The sequence below is a fragment of the Sitophilus oryzae genome, unplaced genomic scaffold (genome assembly GCF_002938485.1).
Source record: "Sitophilus oryzae breed Bouriz unplaced genomic scaffold, Soryzae_2.0 scaffold_1244_pilon_pilon, whole genome shotgun sequence".
In the NCBI taxonomy this organism is placed as follows: domain Eukaryota; kingdom Metazoa; phylum Arthropoda; class Insecta; order Coleoptera; family Curculionidae; genus Sitophilus; species Sitophilus oryzae.
The window spans coordinates 213,241-238,441 of NW_022145887.1; the positions used below are offsets into that span (position 1 = coordinate 213,241).

The following is a 25,201-nucleotide window of genomic DNA, read 5'->3' on the forward strand; positions in this document are numbered from 1 at the left end:
ACTTTATTTTATAAATGCATAGTTATTGCGTTTAACTTGGATATTGAATTTTTTATTACATTCTTATAGACTGATTTGTATAAATTAAAAAATAGGAGATAAAATATATTCGATATTATAATACTCAAACAAAATATTTTTTGTATCTAGCTTCACAGTTAGCCTGGGCCAAGATGTCAAGAAAAAAAATATATAAACTTTGAGTAGTTTATTTTTTAAATGCCGATACCACTGGCTTCAAAAAAATATAAAAAGTAAAATCGCCGTACGTACAATTGGGGTCTCTACACAAATTTAAAAAAAAAACTTTTTCAACCAAATTAAAAGGCGCGCAAAAAGTTTTGTTAATAATAAATAACGACCATAATCACCAAAAGGTATGCTTACTGCTGTCTCCCTCCCTGTTTCTAAATCCAGGAGGTTGGGTCTCTGAACAAATTTAAATAAAAATAGACTTTAATCTAATGGAAAAAACAAAAAAAAATTATTAATAAATATAGGATTAATATTAGTAAACAAGTAAAACTACAAACTAACAATTAAGGAAGTACAATTAATAACTTTAACACACACTGAATTTAGACTAAAAAGGAAGAAAACAATTAGGTACTAATGAGTACAATAAGTAAATAAATAAATTTTAAACATGGTTACTGTTGTAGGAAGCAACACTCCTAAGGAGATTTTTTTGATAGTTTTTTGATCTCGGATTTGAATTAAAGTTTTTTGAGAACAACTTAAAGGAATGATGCACCTGCTCTGAGGCTTGCTCAGAGTAAAAGCCCAATGCTTTCTGTGAAATACTAACAAAATCCACTATATGGTGAAAAACAGCGTGAATTTTTGGAGTAAAACTGATTTTCGTATCTCTTATTTTGTCGGAAAATTTCAGTATATAGGCTTCGTAATTGGTATCAATATATTTTCCAAAACAGCTGGCTACCACATCATTGAAGGCACAAAATACCTCTATGTATTTGTTGTCTAAAAAAATAAGCAAAGGGCTTAGTCTCCAAATAACAATAATAAAATAAAATTTTGTTACAAAGTAAGTACCAGGATCTAGTGCTTTAAGAACGTCAACTTTTTTAAGCAAGTTTCTGGCATTATTTCCATTAAATCTGTTGTAATGGTCTAATTGTATCCCAGAACTTCTTAGCCAGCTTTCGGCAATTTCCGGAAAGTCCTTTTTAGAGAATCGTATATTTTTTGTACAACTCCCATCTAAATAAATATATAGTTGATAATTGGAAGATCGTCATCACCAGTTATTAAAGGAATGTTGACACAATTCTCTAAAAATTTTAATTAAAATTTGCAAAAAAAATAACTATTAAAAAAGTCAATAAAGTAAGCTTAGCAGTACACTTACTGTACTTTTTTGTTTCTTTTAAATTTCCACCTCTCCTCGTTCCATAATGTACTCCATTTGGAAATATCTTTTATGGATCTTAGTTCTCCCCTTGACTGTAAATTTTTTGAGTTAACATCACACCAGGCAAATGGATGGTATGATGATGAAGATTGAAGGCCCAATATAATCATTATCAACTTTAGATCTGCGGCAAATGTGTAAGAACTGACTCCACAAGTAGTATGGAGTTGCAAAATCTCAAATATTGCTCAGATATTTTTGTAGGTTTCTATTATTTTGGGAGCCAATCCTATTATAATAAGTTTGTTTATTCCGGTACTTTTATGTGTTTCTTGTTTTATTTCGGGATTTTCGTAACAATATAAAGACAGACAAATTTTTAAAAATCCACCTCCATTATCTATGCCCAGTTTTAAATGGAAATCATCAGTAAGTTCACGTTTTTTAAACAAATGGTATTTCCACCTGGCCAGGCAGGCAAATTCGTCAAAAAAATCTACTTAGGAGTGTTGCTTCCTACAACAGTAACCATGTTTAAAATTTATTTATTTACTTATAGCTAGTACCTAATTGTTTTCTTCCTTTTTAGACTAAATTCAGTGTATGTTAAAGTTATTAATTGTTCTTTCTTAATTGCTACTTTGTAGTTTTACTTGTTTAATAATACTTATGATCATAAAGTAAAATTTTATCACTAAAATATTAGAAAAAAAATATTTTTTTGCTTTTTCCATTAGATTAAAGTCTATTTTTATTTAAATTTGTTCAGAGAGCCAACCTCCTGGATTTAGAAACAGGGAGGGGGGCAACAGTAAGCATACCTTTTGGTGATGATGGTCGTTATTTATTATTAACAAAACTTTTTGGCCGCTTTTTACTTTGGTTGAAATTTTTTTTTTAAATTTGTGTAGAGACCCCAATTGTACGTCGGCGATTTTAATTTTTATATTTTTTTTGAAGCCAGTGGTATCGGCATTTAAAAAATAAAGTACTCAAAGTCTATATTTTTTTTCTTGACATCTTGGCCCAGGTTAACTGTGGCTTACTTTACTATTCCGTAATTTAATGAAAGCACATAACCCCAAGATTGAACATTTTTATTTCTACCAATAACATTTAGGAATATTATTGCTTAACCACTACCTAATTTATTACAAAAAAAATGACATAAAAAAAATCAAAAGCAATTTTTCCTGTCATATTTTTTATTAATCATAAATTTAAGATAAAAAGATAGATAGTACTATAAACTATAAATTACCTTAAGAGAATAAACTATAAACTATCTTAGACTTCGAGCAGCAATATATCAAGATCTAGAACAAAAAAAATCCCCTGGTACCATTCCCACTGCACGCCTTGGGATCAGCAAGGTACGGTTTCCTATACTGGGGCCATTAGGTTACACAAGGCTATTCCTGCTGTTTCTTATGTAAAATGAATCCTGAATCCCTGAATCCAAATATAGTTCCCGTTTTCTTCTGTCACCCCCGGAACAATACGTAGAACCCTAATAGTAGATGAATTTAGCCCCCATAAGATTGAAGAACCAACCGGGTTCAGGGCAGACCGCTCTATGCATTGATAATATCTTTCCAATATCTTAGATCATAGAGAGAAAGGGGGCAACGAATAATGGCCAAATTCATCTCCTGTTTGTGTAAGGCTTATTATACGGTGCCAATTTCAACAAACCAACCCAACCCAAAAGAAACTATGGGAAATTCTCGAAAAAAAAATATAAAACTAATAAAAGCGGTAAAGCAACTTTATTCCAATTGTTCTGCCAGAACTAAAATATATAGGCCTAACTTTATCTGAATTATTCCTAATATCAAAAGGTTTAAAACAGGGTTATTGTCTGTCCCCAACTTTATTTAAAACCTACCTGTCAGAAGCTCTTAAGCACTGGCGCAAAAAGTGTTCTCAGATGGGAATATCTATTAATGATAGCCTTTCTCTGTATACTCTGCATTTCACCGATGACCAGATAGTAATGGCCCAAGGCAAAGAGGACCTATAATACATGGCTAGAAAACTGATAGAAGAATACAAAAAATGGGGACTGGGGTTAAACAAGAAGAAGACAAGATACATGTGTGTTTGTGGCGAGTTGGAAAACCTGGTATTACATAACAATATAAAAATTGAAGCCTGCGAAGAATATATGTATTTAGGGGTAAAAATCGCAAGCAAAGGGAGATGCGAAAAAGAAATCGAAGAACGGATTGGTAAAGGTAGAAAGGTGATAGGAGCTCTAAACTTTAGTCTAGGGTTATCTCGGATCACAGAAAAAAAACTTACCTATAACGCGATTCTGAAAAGCGTAATGTTATATGGCTCGGAGGTATGACAGTTAAGCGAAAGACATAAAAAGAAGTTGTTGTTGACCGAAATGGACTTCTGGCGAAGATCAGCGCGAAATGCTCCAGACACTGGAGAATATCGGTGTCTGGAGCTTAATTTTTGTTAAAAACGTGATGGTGAAAACCGCATATCGATATCTGTTACCGATTCGGAGTTACGGGGTGTTTTTCAAAAATATGCATTTTTAACAAATCGCTGTAACTTTTTTGCTATGGAAAATTTTGTATTTTTACGAAAACATTTCCAAAGTACCTTTTTACGTAGAATTTAATGGTTTAAGTATAATTTTTTAAAAATTAATAATTTAAGAATTATTAACAGAAAATTTGATTTTTTATATGGGACACCCTGTATATTTTTAATTTATTGAAAATAATTTTAAATTACCTTTCCAAAAATATAACACACTTGATATTTTGCTCGGTTCCCCTTCGAGATATCGAGTATATAAAAATTCGCCCGCTTTAATTAAGTAGGCTTTGAACGGCACCGGCTGTAATGCAAAAAAATTCTAGCTGTGAGAATCAGTTAAAACGAAAATAATATTTGCTATGAGAGATGAAAAATTTTATAACAATTTAAAATATATTTAACCAACATCAACACATTTAAACTATATCTAATAACTATAAAAATAAATAGCAAACCAAGACAGGAGATTTTGCTACAGGTGTTCGACATATCGACCGTCTTCTGTTATGGACAGATGGGGCAGTTTCTCGCGGAATTCATTAACTCAGTAGGGGTGAAAGATACCCTCTCATAACTGATAAGTATTTCTAATTCTTATCTAGATTATACGGAAGAATAAGGAACCTTTATTCTTCCGCAAATATATCCATAGGATTAGATCCATGGGCACTAAGTCAGGCGGCCTCGACGGCCAACGGCTGGGATCTTGGTTAGCTATTCAATTATTCTTGAAACTGGCTGCAAAAATTTTCTGATAACTTTAGCGTTCAGAGGCGGTATGTCGTCTTGCTGGAAAAATATGTTTTCGAGTTCCATTAAGGGCATATCATCAGTAAGGGGTCCAAAAAGCCTACTAGTTAAAAGTGGCGAACTTTTAAAATTTCTGTATTTCTAAGGGATTATAACAAAATATCAAGTGTGCTATATTTTTGGAAAGGTAATTTTAAATTCTTTTTAGTTAATTAAAAATATAGAGTGTGTCCCAAATATAAAAACTATTTTTCTGTTGATAACTCTTAAATTATTAATTTTAAAAAAAATTATACTTAAACCATTAAATTCTACGTAAAAAGGTGCTTTGGAAATGTTTTCATAGAAATACAAAATTTTCCATAGTAAAAAAGTTACAGCGATTTGTTAAAAATGCAAATTTTTGAAAAACACCCCGTAACTCCGAAACGGTAACAGATATTGATATGCAGTTTACACCATCATCTTTTTGATGAAAATTGAGCTGCAGACACCGATATTAGTTTTTCTCTATCTTCTATAGAAAAGGGTGTTTCCATTTAAAAGCGTCGAATTTGACCCACCCTGTACAACGAATGGCTGACGACAGAATACCAAAGCAAGTGTTGCAGTGGACACCTACAGACAGACGTAGACGAGGCCGACCTAAACTTTCCTGGAATCAAGGAATCGACAGGCCCATGTCGGAAAGGAAGTTACTACCAGGAGATTGGGACAACAGACGGAGATGGCGCATGGAGACCGGAGGGTGACGCACACTGGCCGATTTGAATTAAATCATGGCATAAATAGAGTTACGCGTTTTGCTTTATTAAAAATTTAAAAAATCAACATAATTTACCTAAATATACACACGGAATTAGTTTTAGTTTCATATTTACCAGAAATTGTATTATACAGGGTAACCTAGGCTAATCAGAATACCGTTTATATGAACTAAATAGGCAACATTTTAATTATAGATTATTTCACTGGGGAAGAAACAGTAGCATATGCTAGGGTGGAATATGGGGACACGATCCCTACTTTTTTAGATATTTAAATTTTTATGATATTACTAATTCTAGTTTTAACAATTTACATTTTACACAAAATGGTTATACTGAAAAATAAATTTATAAAATGATGTTCCTAATATTTTGAATTTTAACAGTTTTACGTTTAACAGGAAAAATTAATACCCATTTGTCTAAAGAAAAAAATATTAAATATATGTAAATATTCACTAATTTTTACATTTACCATATACCACTATAGTATTAGTCCAAAGCTAATAAAGCAATATTAAGGAGGTTTAGAAAAATGTTTATCTGATGATTAAAATTTACAACTATCTTTCTTGAACATTTTATTGGCTCTTTTGGCCTTTTTAAGAACATAATATGACCTAGCTAATTAGTTCATATTATTTTTAAAATACAGACTTATACTATCATTTATTGGTTTTAAAAAAGTTCATATCTCAGTAGCCCCATTCCATAACTGCAGTTTTAATTTTTTTTAAATAAAGCTTTTTAAATACATTTGAACACATCAAATATATATCTGTTTAACTGCACACTTAAAACTTGCCAACATTTTAATCAACTTTGGCCTAAACTGAAACAATAAATCAATCATTTATCAAGTTAAAATCATGTGTAACTACTCTGCTGGAATAGTAGAGTATCAGCACTGACAATTTTGTGACCAATTGTTAAAAGTAAATATTTCTATTTATGCCATGATTTGATCAAATTCGACCAGTGTGCGACGGTGGACGCCGTAAAAACCGGATACATATATACACATCCAAAACACCATAATGTAGATACCAACATAAGCCACCAAACTATTATAATTCCACCAAACTATTAAAATGCAGTAAAAATAGGTTGGGGGAAAACGGAGGTTATATTTGGATCCAGGAGTTCATTTTACATAAAAATTGACAAGAACTCTGAAAAGGCCCATTTCCATCCAGAACAGTGTTCTATAAAAAATCGAGGCACAGGGAGTGCTAGAAAAAACACTGTGAAAATGTCCAGCACATCACTATATTTTTATTAAAATATAGTCGGGTTTATTTAGTCGAGGTAAATCGGGCTTATTAACCCGATATACCTCCTTAAAGTTTAACACTATTTTTTATAACATCTAAATCGTAATTTTATCTTTACTGAATCACATGCCTTAAACGTTTCTAAAATTAATTATGAGAAAACAAAAAAATTGGCTTTGACAAATGAATTTCAGAACAGATGACTAAAAAGAATGGAACTTCCTTTCTTCTACGAAAATTGCATTTAAATCTGTAGGATGTGTATTTTCATGTTTTGTGTGATGTATTCGAGTCATAAGTTGGGTTTAACATTTTTTATTGATACAAAAATAGAATTAAAAATATTAATATGTTCAATGTCTATATTTATCACAGTTAAGTAGTTTGAATTTTTGTCTACAATTAGCTGATTTATAACTTATGTTCTCCACGTCACCAGAATGTTCTTATACGGCGTGTTTTAAAAAACATTTGCCATCGATCGTGGGGAGATTTCTGTCGTAAAAATAAGATTTATTTTTCATATTAACATAGGTACGATTCTGCTTTGTTTTGTAACTACAAGGGGTTAAAGCCTTCATCTTTTTTCAATTTATTATAATTTTCTTCTAAGTGCTTTTAGCGATTCGAATGAAATTTTGAGGGTAAAAGTTACAATAAGTGCGACATATTTTAATGCTGAAAAAGTGTCGACATATTCACCAGGGACAGCATATGGGTATTACTGGAATATTTTTCTAAAAAAAAATATTATTTATATATTAAATATTTTTTCTCTTATTAGCAAAATTGTGTAGACCGTAACATGCTGATTAAAAGTTGTCTCTTGATATTTTGTAGTGTTCGATCGAGTGTTCGATATACTTGAGGAGATAAATGCAATGTAATAATTTGCCTTAATCCAATTCTAATAGCAACCTTTAAAATGTTTTAATGCCATTAACTTGCCCAAATGTTAAATAATTACTCATTAATTCCTCACCAAATGTATGAAAAAAGTTCGTATAAATATGGATGCGGAAATGCATAGTTTTAATATATATACATGATATTCAGTGGTGGACTAAGGGGGGGGGGAGGGGCGGTCCGCCCCGGGCCCCGTCTTTTAGGGGGTCTCCAAATCTCAATAAGTAATTTTTTATTCAACTGGCAAATAAGACCAATATATGTTCAGTAGTTATGAAGCAATTTGTAGGTGGAGTATGCAAACCATACGTATACGCAAACTATAAACAGTATAAATAGAAGCAGATATTTTCTTAATTATCAATTATCAGGCCCCAGTAATTCTCAATGGCATTTTCTATTTAGGAAATTAAATCAAGGGTCAATTTTCTTTGTTTAAAATATCGAGTAATTATTATTTTTCATAAATTTAAAGATTACAATAATTATGAATATAAACTTGAATTTATTTATTTTAGCTTTTAAGTTATATTTCAATGGTTTCATTATTTATTTTTACTGAATAAACATTTTAAAATACAACCAATGCACAGCATAATTTGTATTCTAGCTTTCTAACCGATGCATGGTGAGTACTGCCGTCTTTAGTATAACGGGGGCCACGAGTCTAAGGCAGCGAAGGGGCCCCTCGAATCTTGGAGGACTTGAAATTGTATTCGTTTTTCGATTTAAAAATATTATAATAAGCTTTAAAAAATTGATGTTCGAGTTGATGTTATCGTTTTTGAGTTATCATTGTTATACAACAAGATTTATCGATTAAAAATATTTTCAATATGACGGCACTTCCGGAAGTACCGGAAGTTGACAGCAACTTTCTTATTTTAAATGGGTGCCACCATTTTTATTACATACTTAAATTCTCTGTAAAATTCTATGGATATTGATGTTACACTCTATACCTAACATTAACCATTTTTGAGGAAAAAAAATATTTAAAAATTTTGGACGAAAAAAACTACCTGCCAAAAAAATAAATACTGCTGCCTTAAAAGTTTAAATAGTGTATTTATAAAAATTTATTTCGTATTTTAGATCTTTAGTTATATCTAATAGTTGATATTATTAATAATATACCGTATAATCGAAAAAAAAACAGCGTAAAGTTGGCTTCAAAATGATTATCAAACAAAGTTTCACAATATGACATGGCCAAAACTATTGTTTTATATCAGTTGACGTTTAAAGTCATAGGGCTACTGGTTAAAATCAAGAAAAATATGCGCTTTATCTATATACGCTTTTAACTAAATCTTAAATAACTTAAGAACAATTTTTATTTTTTTCGGTATAGGAACATATGTATAGTTCAAAAAGTAACTAATTGAAAGGCCTTTTCACTAGTGAAATAAAAAAGTGGATTTCTATTTGAAAAAAATGATTTATGATAATTTTTTAGTCGCTCAATTCCATGACAGCTGCGGCCATTATTATATGATATTCGGCCACAATGCTTTATTCAGGATTTTTGAAATAGATAGCCACATGTCTTCTCTTTATGGTACAGTGGCTGTGATAATCACTAAATTTGACATTTAGGCTATACACATATTTTTGACAAATTTTATTTGTCCAAAAATTATAAATATTTTTTTTTTCCTCAAAAACAGTTAACGTTAGGTATAGAGTGTTTAACATTTCATCAAATTCATCAAATTTTACAGAGAATTTAAGTATGTAAAAAATGAGGACACCCGTTTAAAATAAGAAAGTTGCTGTCAACTTCCGGTACTTCCGAAAGTGCCACCATATTGAAAATGTTTTTAATCGATAGATCTCGTTGTGAAACAATGATGTGCAAAAAATCTCCGATCTAGATATTGTAGTTATCTAGAAACTTCTAATGCACGCTCAGCCTGGGACACCCTATATAAATACTTGAATTTTGTCAACCATTATACATACGTCATTCCATATTTACAAAATGTGCATTAGAAGTATATCATTATCTGAAGAGACCGGGGGCCACATTTAGCTTTGCCGCCCCGGGCCCCCGACAGGCTTAGTCCGCCACTGATGATATTAGAACTTTTAAAAAATAAGCCGTTTATAATTATACCATTATTTTTTTAGGGAAATTTTCTGTAAGTAACACTACATCAGTTTTATAAAATTAAATAAAATTCAGTAATAAATCACATTATTTAAATACTTTATTAATTTTATTCTTATTATAATTTTATTAATTCCGATAAATAAAATTGTTTTTTCTCATCGAGGAGATCGAATTGAACGAAATATCCAGATACATCTTTTAATCGGCATTAAATGGCCTACACAATTTTGATAAGAGGCACATGTTTCTTTTTTAGAAAAATGTTCCAGTGATATGTTCCAGTGATTTTTTTTTGAAAAGGCTTCTGTGTTTTTCGCCTCAAAGCTATAGGCATTATCTACATATATTACTACATTATATTATAACTTATAATTTTACAAACTTAATACTTATACGGTATAGTATAAAAGACAAAATAGGTCTTATAAAATCTACTTCTTCTGTTCTGATTTCTCCCTCCATGCTTTTATACTTGGCAAATTAGAAACCTTGTCAATAAGGCCGCTTAAAGCTGGATAGGGCTTCAACAGACCGGCATGATGTTTCTCTAACTCTGCTAACGTTCCGGCAAATTGAAAATCTGACCAAGTTAGCTAGAAAATAACATAGAGAATATTAAAAAAAGTTATTTAGGATGGAATCATCTCTGTATTAATAGTTATAGTAACAGAAATTACACACAATACAACAAAACTATCCATTATACCATGTGTTTCTCAAAAGCGGCTCTTCCCTATAACTCTTTTTTTATTCAGATAAAAAAAAGAGATTTGGTTTGTTAGTATAATATGATATAAATTAGGATTGATTAACGTATTCAATTGTTTTCGGAAGTGACCGAAAATGTTTCACCGAAAATTATAATTTTAGTAAATTAGTATTACAACTTTTCATTTTTAAAAGGCACCCTCGGTATTTTTAGGGTTCCGTGCCCAAAGGGTAAAAACGGGAACCCTATTACTAAGACTTCGCTGTCCGTCCGTTCGTCTGTCACAAAGGTCTATCTTATGAACCGTTATAGCTAGACAGTTGAAATTTTCACAGGTAATGTATCTATGTTGCCGCTATAAGAACAAATACTAAAAACAGAATTAAATAAATGTTTATAAATAAAAAAGTACTTTCACTAAACATTATCCTTTAAGTAAGAATTTTAAATAGAATCTTTCAAGTCCTCGGTGGCCGCGTGGTTAAAGCGTTAGGACTTTACGCTGCTATGACGTTGGACCCGTAGTAAGCCAGGTTCGAATCCTAGTCAAGGCGACTTTTTTTCAATGTTTTATTTTTAATTTTTACATATTTTTACATATTTATTTTTACTTTTTACATATTTATATTTGATTAATACAATTTTTAGTAATGTGTTTATTTTTTTTAAATTACTTATACGCGCATTCAAAATTTCAGCTAAATCTGTATAGATAATGAATGGTACGTAACCCTTCGTGCGTGAGTCCGCCTGGCAATTGACCAATTTTTATTTTACTATGTTCGATAAAAAATGACGCTCTGAATAGAGTGACATATCATATGTTAACTTTTGACCTTTTTGCTTAAAAATCGTATTTTAAATTTCAATCCAGAGTGCAATGGCCTTGGAAAAATAGATTTGATCGTCTAATGTTTTTCGTGTCTTGTCCTGGCCGGTTACGATATTGCCGCCTAAATTGTATTTTTAATCTTATCTCAATTTTTCTGAATGGAACGAGGGTGGCTCATTAGCATATTTGGAAAAAGTATATTTTACGAATAATTGGGTACCACATACTAGGTATTTCGAGTCAAATTATCGTTATAAACGGTATATTACAATATCAAATTTAAATTATTAAAAGTTACAATACCAAACCATAAGCGAAAATGTCACAAGATGACATATGATTCTACTATTAATATAATCGATATGACTACTATTCAGACAGTCAATTTCTATCAAATAAAGTAAAAAATATTAAGGTTGTCATTTAAAAATCAAAAGTTTTAGTAATTTCCGGTGAAACAGGAAGTAACCGAAAAAATTGAATACGTCAGTCAATCCTGGTTTATTTCATAATATATACTAAATAATATATAATATTTTTTAAAACACAACTTTTGTTTTATGAGATAAAATATTCATTATAAAACTAATCAAATTTTACTGTTTTTAAATAAGTTTTATGGCGTATTAATATATGTATATTAAATAACAAAATATCATCCCCGACCGTCAAAAGAAACGGTTACGGATATATTTTTTTAATGGGATGCCCTCAATATTAAAAATGTATTCGTATTCGTATTCACTAAGTGTGGGTTGCAGGGACCCTCCACTGCGGCCGCGATGGCCTATAGTGGCTCAGGTTATACAAGCTCTTTAATAGAAAAAGAGTGTTAATGTTCACCCTCAAGACCAAACATTTTAACATAGGCTGTTATGTCCGAAGGTGATATGTCTCCTAGGTCTAGCGTGGTTTTGCAAACATCTCAAACTTGGTCCTGCTCCCAGCCGGACAAGTACACATAACGTGCTTCATTGTTTCATCATCTCCATATAGAGTCAGCATTTGGCGTCTTCCACCAGTCCCATCCTCTATAGGTGTGATCTCAGCCGGCAGTGGGCCGTGTATACTGCAGTGAGCGTAAGCGCTCCATTCCTACCAGCCTTTAAGAGTTCTTCTGTTCTACGTTTGGACTGTCATTCCAGTTCCGAAACATCGCACCCCTAACCCATTCCAGAGCCTGTCGCTTACGAGATTTTTTGGAACGCTAAATGTCTGTTCTGGGTCCACGAATGGAGAACCTGCTCTAGTATTGAACCTGCACCAGTTTTGGTAAGGGAATCAGCACGTTCGTTTCCCTCTAGGCCGACATGTCTCGGTATATGGATACCGACGAATATGGTTTAGCGACACTTTGTTCCCCGCTCTAATATATTGAGTAGTCTACAATGAAGAATCGCCATAGGCGTGTTTTTCGTTGCCTCAAGTGCTTTCTACGCGGCATCCGAAAATGTGCTTGTTGTTTTCCCGGTGAATTGTTGTTAATATGTATTGTTCTAAATGTATGGTTGTATAAATGGTTATATTGGTTAGCGTTGCCGAACATATTGTTGATAAAGAACATTGTATAGATCTTAATAATTTAAAATTAATTAAACAAGTCTCAAATTACAGGCAATTAGATGCATATGAAAGCATCAGAATTAATAAATGTAAAGATAGTATGAACAGAGACAACGGTCCAATTCCTTCAAGTTCTTTGTTCCTACTACTCTAGTGGCGGAAATCTAACTGTTACACTCATTTGGCTCTGACTCGGTTGGCTAGTTTTTGCCACGCCCACTCGGTGTCCACTGGGCGAGTATATAAACGCTCAACTTGTAGATTGTACTTTAGTTTATAATCATCTGCTGATGATGCTAACATGGTTAGCGAAACGCGCGTCCAGTGTAAAAAGAAAAGGTGTTTTGGTGTATTGTGGTGATTTAGTGTTTTTATTTTGCTGTTTAACACCAAAGGTTCCAACCCTCAACTGTAATATTTTTTCTGATCTCAGAAATATATTATACTTTATTGGTTTCAAGATTAGGTTAGGTAGTTAACCATTTTGTTTTACATATGCCATTTTTAAACATTTATATCAAATTTAAACTAAACTAGCAATAATTGATAGTTTAATTATCAATCTATCAATAATTAATTATTCAATTGTTTTCGGTCACTTCCTGTTTCACCGGAAATGACTACAACTTTTGATTTTTAAATATTATCCTCGGTATTTTTATTACTTTACCCGGTAGAAAATGACATTAAATTATTCGTAAAAAAATACTTTCTCCAAATATGCTAATGAGCCACACTCGTTCCATTTGAAAAAATTGAGATATGATTAAAAATACGATTTGGGCATCTTTTAACCGGCCAGGACAAAACACTAAAACCATTAGACGGTCAATCTATATTTCCAAGGCTCCCTGATTAAAAATTAGTATTTTTAACATAGCCATGGCACTCTAAATTGAAATTTAAAATACGATTTTTTATTAAGTGAGAAAGTAAAAAGTTGACGTATGATATGTCATTCTATTCAGAATGTCATTTTCTATCGAATAAAGTAAAAAAAAATACCGAGGATGCCATTCACAAATCATCATTTTAGTCATTTCCGGTGCAACAGGAAGTGACCAAAAACAATTGAATGCGTCAATCAATCCTAATTTAGGTCATATACTAACATACCAAATCTCGTCTGTTTATCTGAAAAAATAAAAAAGTTATAGGGGTGGGCTACTTTTGAGACGCATGCACCCGGTATGCTCAGACAATCAAGCACCACTTAAGATGCTTATTAGCCCAACCTTTTCATCGAATCTCATTTGGGTAGGCCTGGATGAACTTGGAACTTTGGCAGAAAGGAACAGAATTAAATAACTCTGGGTGCAGGACAACAACAAAATATCCAAGACAACGAAAAATCCGATGCACGAGCAAAACAAGGATCATCAGAATCTTCCCTGGGGCCAAAACCAGCACTGAAAATACCAAATAGTAGCAGTAAAATCCGTAGTGCAGTAAAATCCTGGATCACGGAAAACACAGGAGCACAGGAAGAGCAATGACTTTATCCAAGGCCCTAATTCTAAAATCACACAGGAGCTGTGTTCAAAAGCTAACAGAAATAATAAGCTAGCAGCTAATGCTTAGCAGAAATAAAGGGCACATTACAGGTTTCTTGAGAAGATATATGTACACACAAGTGCCAACCTAATGGCAACCTAGTGGTAACCAACTGGCAACAAGCTCAACCTGTATCAAGAAAGTATTTGCTGCCTCTAGACTCTCAAAACTTTAAAGTTCCTGAAACAGCAGAGCGCATTATGTCTCACTGCGAGACTCAGGATTACAAGGGACACTTTCTATTCGAAAAAATAAAGCTAGAACCGGAAGATCTATGTTCCCATCCTATCAAAGACAAGCTGGTGCTTATGTAGGTCTTTGAAAAAAAAAGAAACAAAGAAGTTATGGTCAACAAAGCGGGACAAAATAAAATAAAAACACTGTACCGTGATCCGACAGTGTATCCTCACTCCATTTTAGAGACGATTGCCTCAAATTTTTCCAAATAGTAAGGTATATCTTCTTCAAAGAACTTTTTCCTGTGTATCTCTTTCTGTGCAGGATCGTTTTCCAGGAAATACTTCAGACCCTCTAAAATGATAAATAAAAAAATGTATGTCATTGGAAAAAAAATGGTAAAATATAGTTTTATGAAAAAAAAAATACAAAAAAAGACACTACTGTATTTTTCTGATATTTTACATTAAAAAGGTAGTATCTGTGGTGCTCTATCCTAGACCGGCACTCTATATAGGGATGGTCGAACCCGTTATTTTTAAATAACAGTTGAAACTGATGCTGTTAAATATAACAGCTTAAAATAACAGATATCTGTTATTTTTAACTGTATTGTTAAACATCTAAAAGAACATAGTCAAAATTGTAGTGAAATCAGTAATCTTTATATTTTTTTCATATCTAAAATTTAAAATTAATCAAAAAACAAGAATTTTTCTTATCTTTTTGAATATATCTATATTATATTATTAATTAAGAAAAATAATAGTGTTTTAAATAACGATCAACATTAATTACTGATATTTAAAAAAGAGTTAATAACTTTGACGGTCTTCATGTATTTTAGTTGTTGAGAAGTACCTAATATTGTTCTTTAGTAGATTTGTAAATCACAAGTTTTTGATATCGTTATTGATGATAGGTAAATAATTTTTTTAAATAATTTTTTTTTTGAGGAGTGTCAAAACTTAGCAAAAATAATGAAAGTACGTACTTAAAAATATTAGTAAAAATAACTAAATCTTAGTTATTTTTACTAATTTAACAAAACTCTAAAATCTAAATAAATATACAGGGTGGCGCACCTCATTCGCCTCGGTTGATTATACGCAAACGGAAAGATGTAGAAACAAAATATTTTATGGGTATATGTGGGGAGGAAATGTTCACAATTTAAAATTATTTTGAAATATACAGGGTGTCTCAGAAGTAGGATCCATACCAAAGTTATATTTTTTCTTATGGAACACCTTTATTTCATTTTTGGATTCTTGGGCCCAAAAAAAGACATTTATTATAAGGGTTAAATATGTTTAAAATTATTGTTTTTTGAGATATTTAAAGATATTTAAATATGCATGCTACAAGAGAATTGATTATCAATGCCCTGTACATTACTTTTTCAGAATTAATTATTGTGCTGAGTTTAAAGGCAAAGAAATAAACTTTACTGAAAAATTTGATTACTTCGTTTAATGTATACAGGGGTATCAATAATTGCTGGTCTATTTTAAATATTTATTTTACATAAAAACTTTGTTATTTTAAATGCAACACCCTGTATTTTTTAAATAAATCGAAGCAGATTAAAATGCTCTTTCAAACTATATTAGGGTTTCCTATACCTATCTATCTCAGATTTTGATAAAAAGCGATTTTTAAATAAAATGGCAATCAAGATGGCTGGTATCGCCATGGCAATTTTCTAGTGACAGTTAGTAACTGTTTTCAAAATCAACATTAGTTTATAGAGTTTATTTAAATCTATACCAGTTTAATTTTATTTAATTGACCTACAATAAATAATATTTATTAATATGTATTTATTATTCTATCAAGAAAAACGAAGAAGTACTTAGTTCTTTGTTTTATTTTACGATAACTTGTAGATATATGAATTTTGTATAAAAGAGCCAATTACGGCAAATTTAATTTCTTCACTTCCAACGACAGGTTTCTGCCTAATAGGTTTTTTATAAACTACACTACCAACTCTGCGAAATAGGAAATAGGACAAGTAGTTTTTCAAAGGAACGCTTATCAGGAAGATTCCTATTTGGATATCTTTGAGCATTAGCTCTAGAGGCCAAGAAATAATTTTCCTCACAAAACAAAATCACTAGTAACATATCTATTCTTTCCACCAGCAGATATGGCTTTATTATTCTTCATAAAATAAAGAATACTTACTTATTAAACTATTGTGGGTAAATTTTAGTAAAGTGTTTAAATAATAATGTCCATACACTAATGTCGATTTTGAAAATACTTAGTAACTGTCACTAGAAAATTGCCATGGCGATACCAGCCATCTTGATTGCCATTTTAATGAAAAATCGCTTTTTATTCAAAATCTGAGATAGATAGGTATAGGAAACCCTAATATAGTTTGAAAGAGCATTTGAATCTGCTTTGATTTATTTAAAAAAATACAGGGGATTGCATTTGAAATAACAAAGTTTTTATGTAAAATAAATCCGTAAAATAGATCACTACTTTTTGGTACCCCCTGTATAAATTTAAGAAAGCAATAACATTCTTCAGTAAAATTTATTTCTTTACCTTTAAACTCAGCACAAAAATTAATTCTGAAAAGTAATGTACAGGGTGATCATAATCAATTCTCTTGTAGCATGCATATTTAAATATCTTTAAATATCTCAAAACCAATGATTTTAAATATATTTAACCCTTATAATAAATGCCTTTTTTTGGGCCCAAGAATCCAAAAATGAAATAAAATACCGGGTGTTCCATAAGAAAAAATATAACTTTGGTATCAATCTTAGTTCTGAGACACCCTGTATATTTCAAAATAATTTTAAATTGTGCACATTGCCTCCCCACATATACCCATAAAATATTTTGTTTCTACATCTTTCCGTTTTCGTATAATCAACCGAGGCGAATGAGGTGCGCCACCCTGTATGAGATAACAGAAACCCAAAATATATTTGCTTAAATCAATTCTAGTATTAAAAGCTTGACCAACACAATTATCTTTAACTTAGGGTTCAATAATAATTATTTTTATTGATATTTATATATTCAATGGTTTTGCTATAAGTATTAAAAGAATAAGTATAAAAAAATATCAGACTATCGAAATGTATATCAGATTATATATTTTGATTAATTATTGTTATTTATTATTTATGAGAAAATTATTTATGGCAAAATATAGAAAATAACATACTTTGTAGAAAATCTTCTATTGTATCGATCAATTCATCGCATTTTAAGGCTTCCAAATCATTTTTTCCAACCAAATTGAATTTTTTCGCTAAATATCGGGCAATGGCGCGACTCTGTGCCACTTGTTGACCATCAATTTCAAGCACAGGCAGCTGTCCAAAAGGCGTTTCTAAAAAATATGATTCATAATATTTTAACGTACATACAGTGTCCCATATAAGAACGCATATCATACAGGGTTATCGTAAACTATAAGAGATAAACGAAGGTGACTAAATTCGATATAAGTTGTGCCTTGCTGAAACCTACAATGTCGTGTTTCAAAATCTAAAAAATTCCGAAGATATTTGAGAAAAAAATTTTCTCTATTATATTTTTATTTTTTTCTGACTCTACTTACAACTTCTTCTGCTGTAAAAGTATATATTATTATATTTCCAAACTGATTGAGAGTTTTTTTTGCATTTTTTCAATAAATTTTTACGTTTATTACCTCTTACATGCAATAATGTAGTACACTTGTTCAAAAAATAATTCGGAATATATATTTCCATTGGAGGCAATGTAGTGAAGGAAGAATACTGATATTAATATATGGGTTTTAGTAATTAGTGTGCATAAAAAAGTGCGATACATCATTATATTTGGGAGCTGTTACATAATATTTGTAAGGTTTTTATGGACACCTTGCATAATATTTGATAAATCATTTTAAACATCTTATAAAGGTGGACTCTGACGACTCGTGTACTTGACAAATATTTGACATTAGCAGATACTTGCCAAGTTGTGTGAGCGATTTAGTTGTGCAATTAATCGTCACTCGTCGCGCCGCGTCGTGAGCCCCAGGCTTGTTACATGAGTAGTACATGAGTACAGGGTGGGTCAAATTCGACGCTTTTAAATGGAATCACCCTTTTCTATAGGAGATAGACAAAAACTAATATCGGTGCCTGGAGCTCAATTTTTGTCAAAAACATGATGGTGAAAACAGCATATCGATATCTGTTACCGTTTCGGAGTTACGGAGTGTTTTTCAAAAATATGCATTTTTAACAAATCGCTGTAACTTTTTTGCATTGGAAAATTTTGTATTTTTATGAAAACATTTCTAAAGCACTTTTTTACGTAGAATTTAATGGTTTAAGTATAATATTTTTAATATTAACAATTTAAGAATTATCAACAGAAAATTTGATTTTTTATATGGGACACCCTGTATTTTTTTAATTTATTGAAACGAATTTAAAATTACCTTTCCAAAAATATAACATATTAGATATTTTGCTCGATTCCTCTTCGAGATATAGAGTATATAAAAATTCGCCCGCTTTAAATAAGTAGGCTTTGAACGGCACCGGCGCCGGCTGTAATGCAAAAAAATTCTAGCTATGAGCATCAATTAAAACGAAAATAATATTTGCTATGAGAGATGCAGAATTTTATAACAATTTAAAATATATTTAACCTACATCAACACATTTAAACTATATCTAATAACAACAAAAATAAATAGCAAACCAAGACATGAGATTTTGCTACAGGTGTTCGACATATCGACCGTCTTATGGTATGGACAGACGGAGCATTTTTTGAACATTTCTCGCGGAATTCATTAACTCTGTGGAAGTGAAAGATACCCTCTCATAACTGCTAAGTATATATTTCTAATTCTTGTCTAGATTATACGGAAGAATAAGGAACCTTTATTCTTCCGCAAATATATTAGGATTAGATCCATGGGCACTAAGTCAGGCGGCCCGGACGGCCAACGGCTGGGATCTTTGTTAGCTACCTATTCAATTATTCTTGAAATTGGAGAGGCGGTGCGTCGTCTTGCAGGAAAAATATGTTTTCGAGTTCCATTAAGGGCATATCATCAATAAGGGGTCCAAAGCCTACTAGTTAAAAGTGGCGAACTATTAAAAATTCTGTATTTCGAGGGGGATTATAACAAAATATCAAGTGTGCTATATTTTTGGAAAGGTAATTTTAAATTCTTTTCAGCTAATTAAAAATATAGAGGGTGTCCCAAATAAAAAATCAATTTTTCTGTTGATAACTCTTAAATTATTAATTTTAAAAAAATTATACTTAAACCATTAAATTCTACCTAAAAAGGTGCTTTGAAAATGTTTTCATAGAAAAACAAAATTTTCCATAGCAAAAAAGTTACAGCGATTTGTTAAAAATGCACACATCTGAAAAACACCCCGTAACTCCGAAACGGTAACAGATATTGATGTGCGGTTTTCACCATCATGTTTTTGATGAAAATTGAGCTCCAGACATCGATATTAGTTTTGGTCTATCCCCTATAGAAAAGGATGTTTCCATTTAAAAGCGTCGAATTTGACCCACCCTGTACATGAGTCATTAGCATCCGCCTTTAGAGTTGATATTATCTACGGTATGTCCCCGGATTGTCTTTACGAGAGGAAACACTTTTTTATTGATATTTTAAGAAAAAAGCGATCTTCATAATAATGTTTGCTTGTTTTAAAATGGTTAACTCCGTTTATAATTTTCCAAATTTCCATGCCGTTTTAGAGAATTTTTGACTCATGTAAAAAAAATCCCATACGAAGCGGGTAATTTTCGGCGAAAATTGCCCGCTAAAATCGAAAATTACCCGGCGAAAATTTCCCGCAGAATGTCTAAGTGACAATGACACCACATTTGTTAGGTACCTACTGAGACGTAAATTATTTTAATAGGTATTCTAAAAATGTCTAGATTTGGAAACGATTCTTTAAGTGCAACTGAAGTAAAAGTTGCTCAAAGTAAGCCGAAAACACTATAATTAATCACCAGTATATATGAAAACAGTTTATGGACTTTATAAAAGATAGAAACTACATTTTGGATGCGAACAGCTCAATCTCGGCACTGGCCAATATTTTGACCGAATAACCACCGACCATTTAATATGAAAAGGAAAAACGGCCAAGACTATAAGGATTTTACGGTAAAAACTATTTGGAATGTAACAGCCATGCTATTAATGGAAAAATACCAAAAAGAATAAAATATTAAATTTAATCCTTTTACTGACACCGAATTTGAAAATATCCCGGGAGGCAAAAAGTGCCAAAAGGAAGGAATTGCAGATGGACCCTCTAAAAAGAAAAGAAAGCTCTAAGGCACTCAAATACGAAGAATTCAAATTGATGGTACGAAATTGCAATGAAGAATGTTCCGATGGTTTGCAAAAAAAAATTGTATTATCCTACGAATGGGCATGGCGAGGAGGAGAGGGAGAAAAATGTTTTGTTTCCTATTTTAAAGACGATATTGAGAATATACGACAACCCACCGGTCGCATTGAATACAACCCGATATTCGATAAAACCACTCAAGAAGGATATAAAAACCTTGTGTTCCGTCCAAATGGCTGGTCATAAATAGAGGTCAACCGGATATATGTCCAGTAAGGCTATTCAAACAATTTATGGAAAAAAGAAAATTAATTAATGTTCCAAGATTGTTTTTAACTGTAAATTCTTCCTGGAAAATGGGTAAATGGTTCAAGAAGCTTCCTGTCAGTTAAAAATACGATTGCTCAATGGGTGTCTATCGAAGCGAAAAAATCAGGTTTGGCTACGGAGAAAGTAAAAATTACAAATCATTCGCTACGTGCAACAGCTGTGTCGATACTAGCAAAGAAGGGGGTTGAGGAGAAGACAATGGTCAAAATAGCTAGGCACGCAAACCCGAAGTCAATTAAACCTTACCTTCAACTCGATGATGAACATCATGCAAATTTGGTAGAAAAAATGAGAGACAATGAAATTGCTACAAGTTCTATAATAATAATACTGATGTTTTTGTACCTACTATAGGTTGTTTTAATAATTTCAATTCAAATTCAGCATCTTCAAGTACCGCAACGGAATCTAAACATAATAATTTTTATAACTGTGTTTTTCACTGCAATTCTTCATGTAATTTTTAATTTCTAATATCATAAGTTTTGTTTCATTTTATTGCTTCATTTTTAAATAGATTTTTTTAATATGTTCAAATAAATGTTTTTAAAAAATCTATGTATTCTCATATTTTTTATTCGGGAAATATTCTACCGAATTACACTCGTGCATCGAAATTAACCTGATAATTTTTCATTTAAGCACGTTGTCAATAAAAAACAGCATTCGTTTATATGCACATGCAATTTCATTAAAATCGGTTAAGGCGTTTCGGAGGAGTACGGTAACTAAAACTGTGACACGAGATTTTGATATATTAAATGGCTCACTTACTGTTTTTATATTCAGGCCATTGATCCTTTGGTATTCTGATATCTTCGAAACTTTGATTTCCATATGCAAATAAATGTCTAATGATTGCACCTCGACCTGCTGCATCAAAATAGTAGAGTTTATAAGTCGAAGCCATTTTATTCTGTTAAAAAACACTTTAAATTAAATAAAGTACAATTATTATTGTGCTAATACGAAGGACGCTTACTGAATCAGCTGTTGGAGGAGCATTAATTTGTATTTATAACGAAAAAAATTTGAAGCGTCATCGTTATATTGCATATGTTATCGCGGTGAGTCGTATTTATTCAAGTCCAGATGATTCGAACAACAAACTCATTTTTATTGATAAATAATCAGATATTAAAGGATTATTCGTTGTTCCGTTTCAAAACATCAACAGGTACTTGTATTATGTAAGATAAAGAGCTATCAATAAGTTTATTTAATATAAACATACATATAAAGAGTGTCCCAATATTTGGCGGATATCAAACTAGTATGTAATTTTCATATTAAAAAAAATTACTGAACACATATTATTTCTATACTATAGCGCTAATTCCTTACAGATTATCAATTTAAAAAATATATATAATAATGACCGATATTTCGATTTATATGAGATTTGCAGTGTCTATGTTTTGCTAAACGCTTTATTTCTCTCTTTATTCTTGTGGAGATTTGACTACAGTTGGGGGTTGGAACCTTTGGTGTTACACAGCAAAATAAAATACTAAATCACCACAATACACCAAAACACATTTACTTTTAAGTGTAAAAGCGGGACGCGCGTTTCGCCAACCATGTTAGCATTATCAGCAGATGATTAAACTAAATTACAGTCTACAATTTGAGCGTTTATATACTCGCTCAGTGGGCACCGAGTGGGCGGGGCAAAATCTAGTCAACCGAGCGTAACAGTCAGATTTCCGCTACTAGAGTAGTAGGAACAAAGAACTTGAAGGAATTGGACCGTTGTCTCTGTTCATACTATCTTTACATTTATTAATTCTGATGCTCTCATATGCATCTAATTGTCTGTAATTTGAGACTTTTTAATTAATTTTAAATTATTAAGATCTATACAATGTTCTTTATCAACAATACGTTCAGCAACGCAAGATTTATCCGGTCTACCATATCTTTTCTGAGATAAATGTTCTTTAATATAGTTAAAATTGATCTTCTAGTTTGCCCAACATAATTCTGATTATAATCTTTACAAGAAATTTCATGAATACCCGACCTTTCCAGTGGAGGTGTTTTATCCTTTGGAATATCTAATAATTGTTATAATTTATTATTAGCCATATACACGTGTGCCCCAATGTTGTGGTCCCATGTGTGTTCCAGTGACTAACCTAAAAAGTACAATTTGAGCGTTTATATACTCGCTCAGTTGGTACGGAGTGGGCGTGGCAAGATCTAGCCAACCGAATCAGAGCCCACTGAACGTAACAGTTAGATTTCCGTCACTAGAGTAGTAGGAACAAAGCACTTGAAGGAATTCGACCGTCGTCTCTGTTCATACTATCTTTACGTTTATTAATTCTGATGCTTTCATATGCATCTAATTGCCTGTAATTTGAGATTTGTTTAATTAATTTTAAATTATTAAGATCTATACAATGTTCTTTATCAAAAATATGTTCAGCAACGCAAGATTTATCCGGTCTACCATATCTTATCGGAGCTAAATATTCTTTAAATCTCGTTAATATTGATCTTCTAGTTTGCCCAACATATTTCTGATTGCAATCTTTACAAGAAACTTCATAAATACCCGACCTTTACAGTGGAGGTGTTTTATCCTTTGGATTACCTAATAATTTTTATAATTTATTATTAGCACTATACACAAGTTTATAATTGACATTCTTAAAAATTCCTTTTAGACCACGTGATAACTCTCTATCAAACAGTATTGAAAAATATTTTGACGTATCTTTAAAATCATTAACCTAGACCTACGTTCTCTAATTATTTTATCAACTAGTGAAGGAGAATATCCATTACACCGAGCTATATTCCTAATGTAATCTCTTTCTATTTTATATCTTTCGTTGGTAAGTGAAAAACTAAGTAATCTATGAACTAAGAAATTTAAACTAGCCATTTTATGTTCACAATTATGATATGATTCATTAGGAATATATCTGGGTGTAGTGGTATTTTTTCTGTAGATATCAAATTCCAGACAATTATTAGTATTTATAATAACTAATCCATGTAGAAATGGTAATCTGTCGTCGTTCTCAGTTTCATGTGTAAATTTTATGGAAAGAAAATAATTATTTAACTTAGAAATAAAATTATCTATGGTGTCTGAATGTGTGTCAAAAACAGCAAAAATATCATCTACACTTCAAACCTGCTCATGAATAAATTAGCCAAAAATGGAGACAATGGATTACCCTTTGCTGTACCTTCCCGCTGTTCAAAAAAGTTGTTATTAAATTGAAAACAATTTTGTTTCATACATAACGATGTAAGCTCAATATATTCAATCGCAGTTTTGTTGTCGAGACCATTTGCGTTCAGTAATTCCTTCAAGTACGCTAGAGTATGTGGAACTGGAACATTTGGGAACAACGAAGATACATCAATGGAGACCAAAATTTCACCCTCATGCAATGTTATATTTTTAATTTTGTTAATGAATTCAATATTATTTTTAACTCAAAAAGAGGGTTCATGATTAGGTAAATTTTCGAACTCCCTTGATAACCATTTTGCCAAATTATAAGTCGGAGAGCCTACAGCCGAAACAATTGGGCGCATAGACTTATCCGGTTTATGAATTTTTGGCAACGAAACTGTACAACGAAATACTAATACTAAATAAACAGTACAACAATAAAACAACAAAATTGTATGCATTATTTTTAACACAGCCATGGCACTCTAGATTGAAATGCAAAATACGATTTTTCTTTTAGCGCAAATTTGTCAAATTTTGACACCGAGGTCAAATATACCGAGGGTGTCATTTAAAAATCAAAATAGTCATTTCCGGTGAAACATGAAGTGGTCAAAATCAATTGAATACGTCAATTCTAATAATAATCATATACTTTTGATTTTATCGATGAACCAATACCAAATCTCGTTTTTTATCTGAAAAAATAAAAAAGTTATAGTTAAAGTTTCGTGATTAGT

General features: G+C 31.5%; 2 protein-coding genes across 3 annotated transcripts in view; one reads left to right on the forward strand and one right to left on the reverse strand.

Moving 5' to 3' along the window:
• Window positions 1-25,201, forward strand: part of LOC115874218 (innexin shaking-B) — a 171,653-nt gene that overhangs the window by 140,157 nt on the left and 6,295 nt on the right. The gene's annotated exons all lie outside the window — the stretch shown is intronic.
• Window positions 9,857-22,272, reverse strand: LOC115874219 (glutathione S-transferase-like). Its single transcript, XM_030889312.1, has 4 exons — window positions 22,040-22,272; window positions 17,779-17,946; window positions 14,793-14,936; window positions 9,857-10,342 (listed from the first exon to the last, which is right to left on the reverse strand). Exons 1-3 carry the CDS (start codon window positions 22,173-22,175, stop codon window positions 14,812-14,814), a joined length of 429 nt encoding a protein of 142 aa, XP_030745172.1. The 5' UTR covers window positions 22,176-22,272; the 3' UTR covers window positions 9,857-10,342; window positions 14,793-14,811.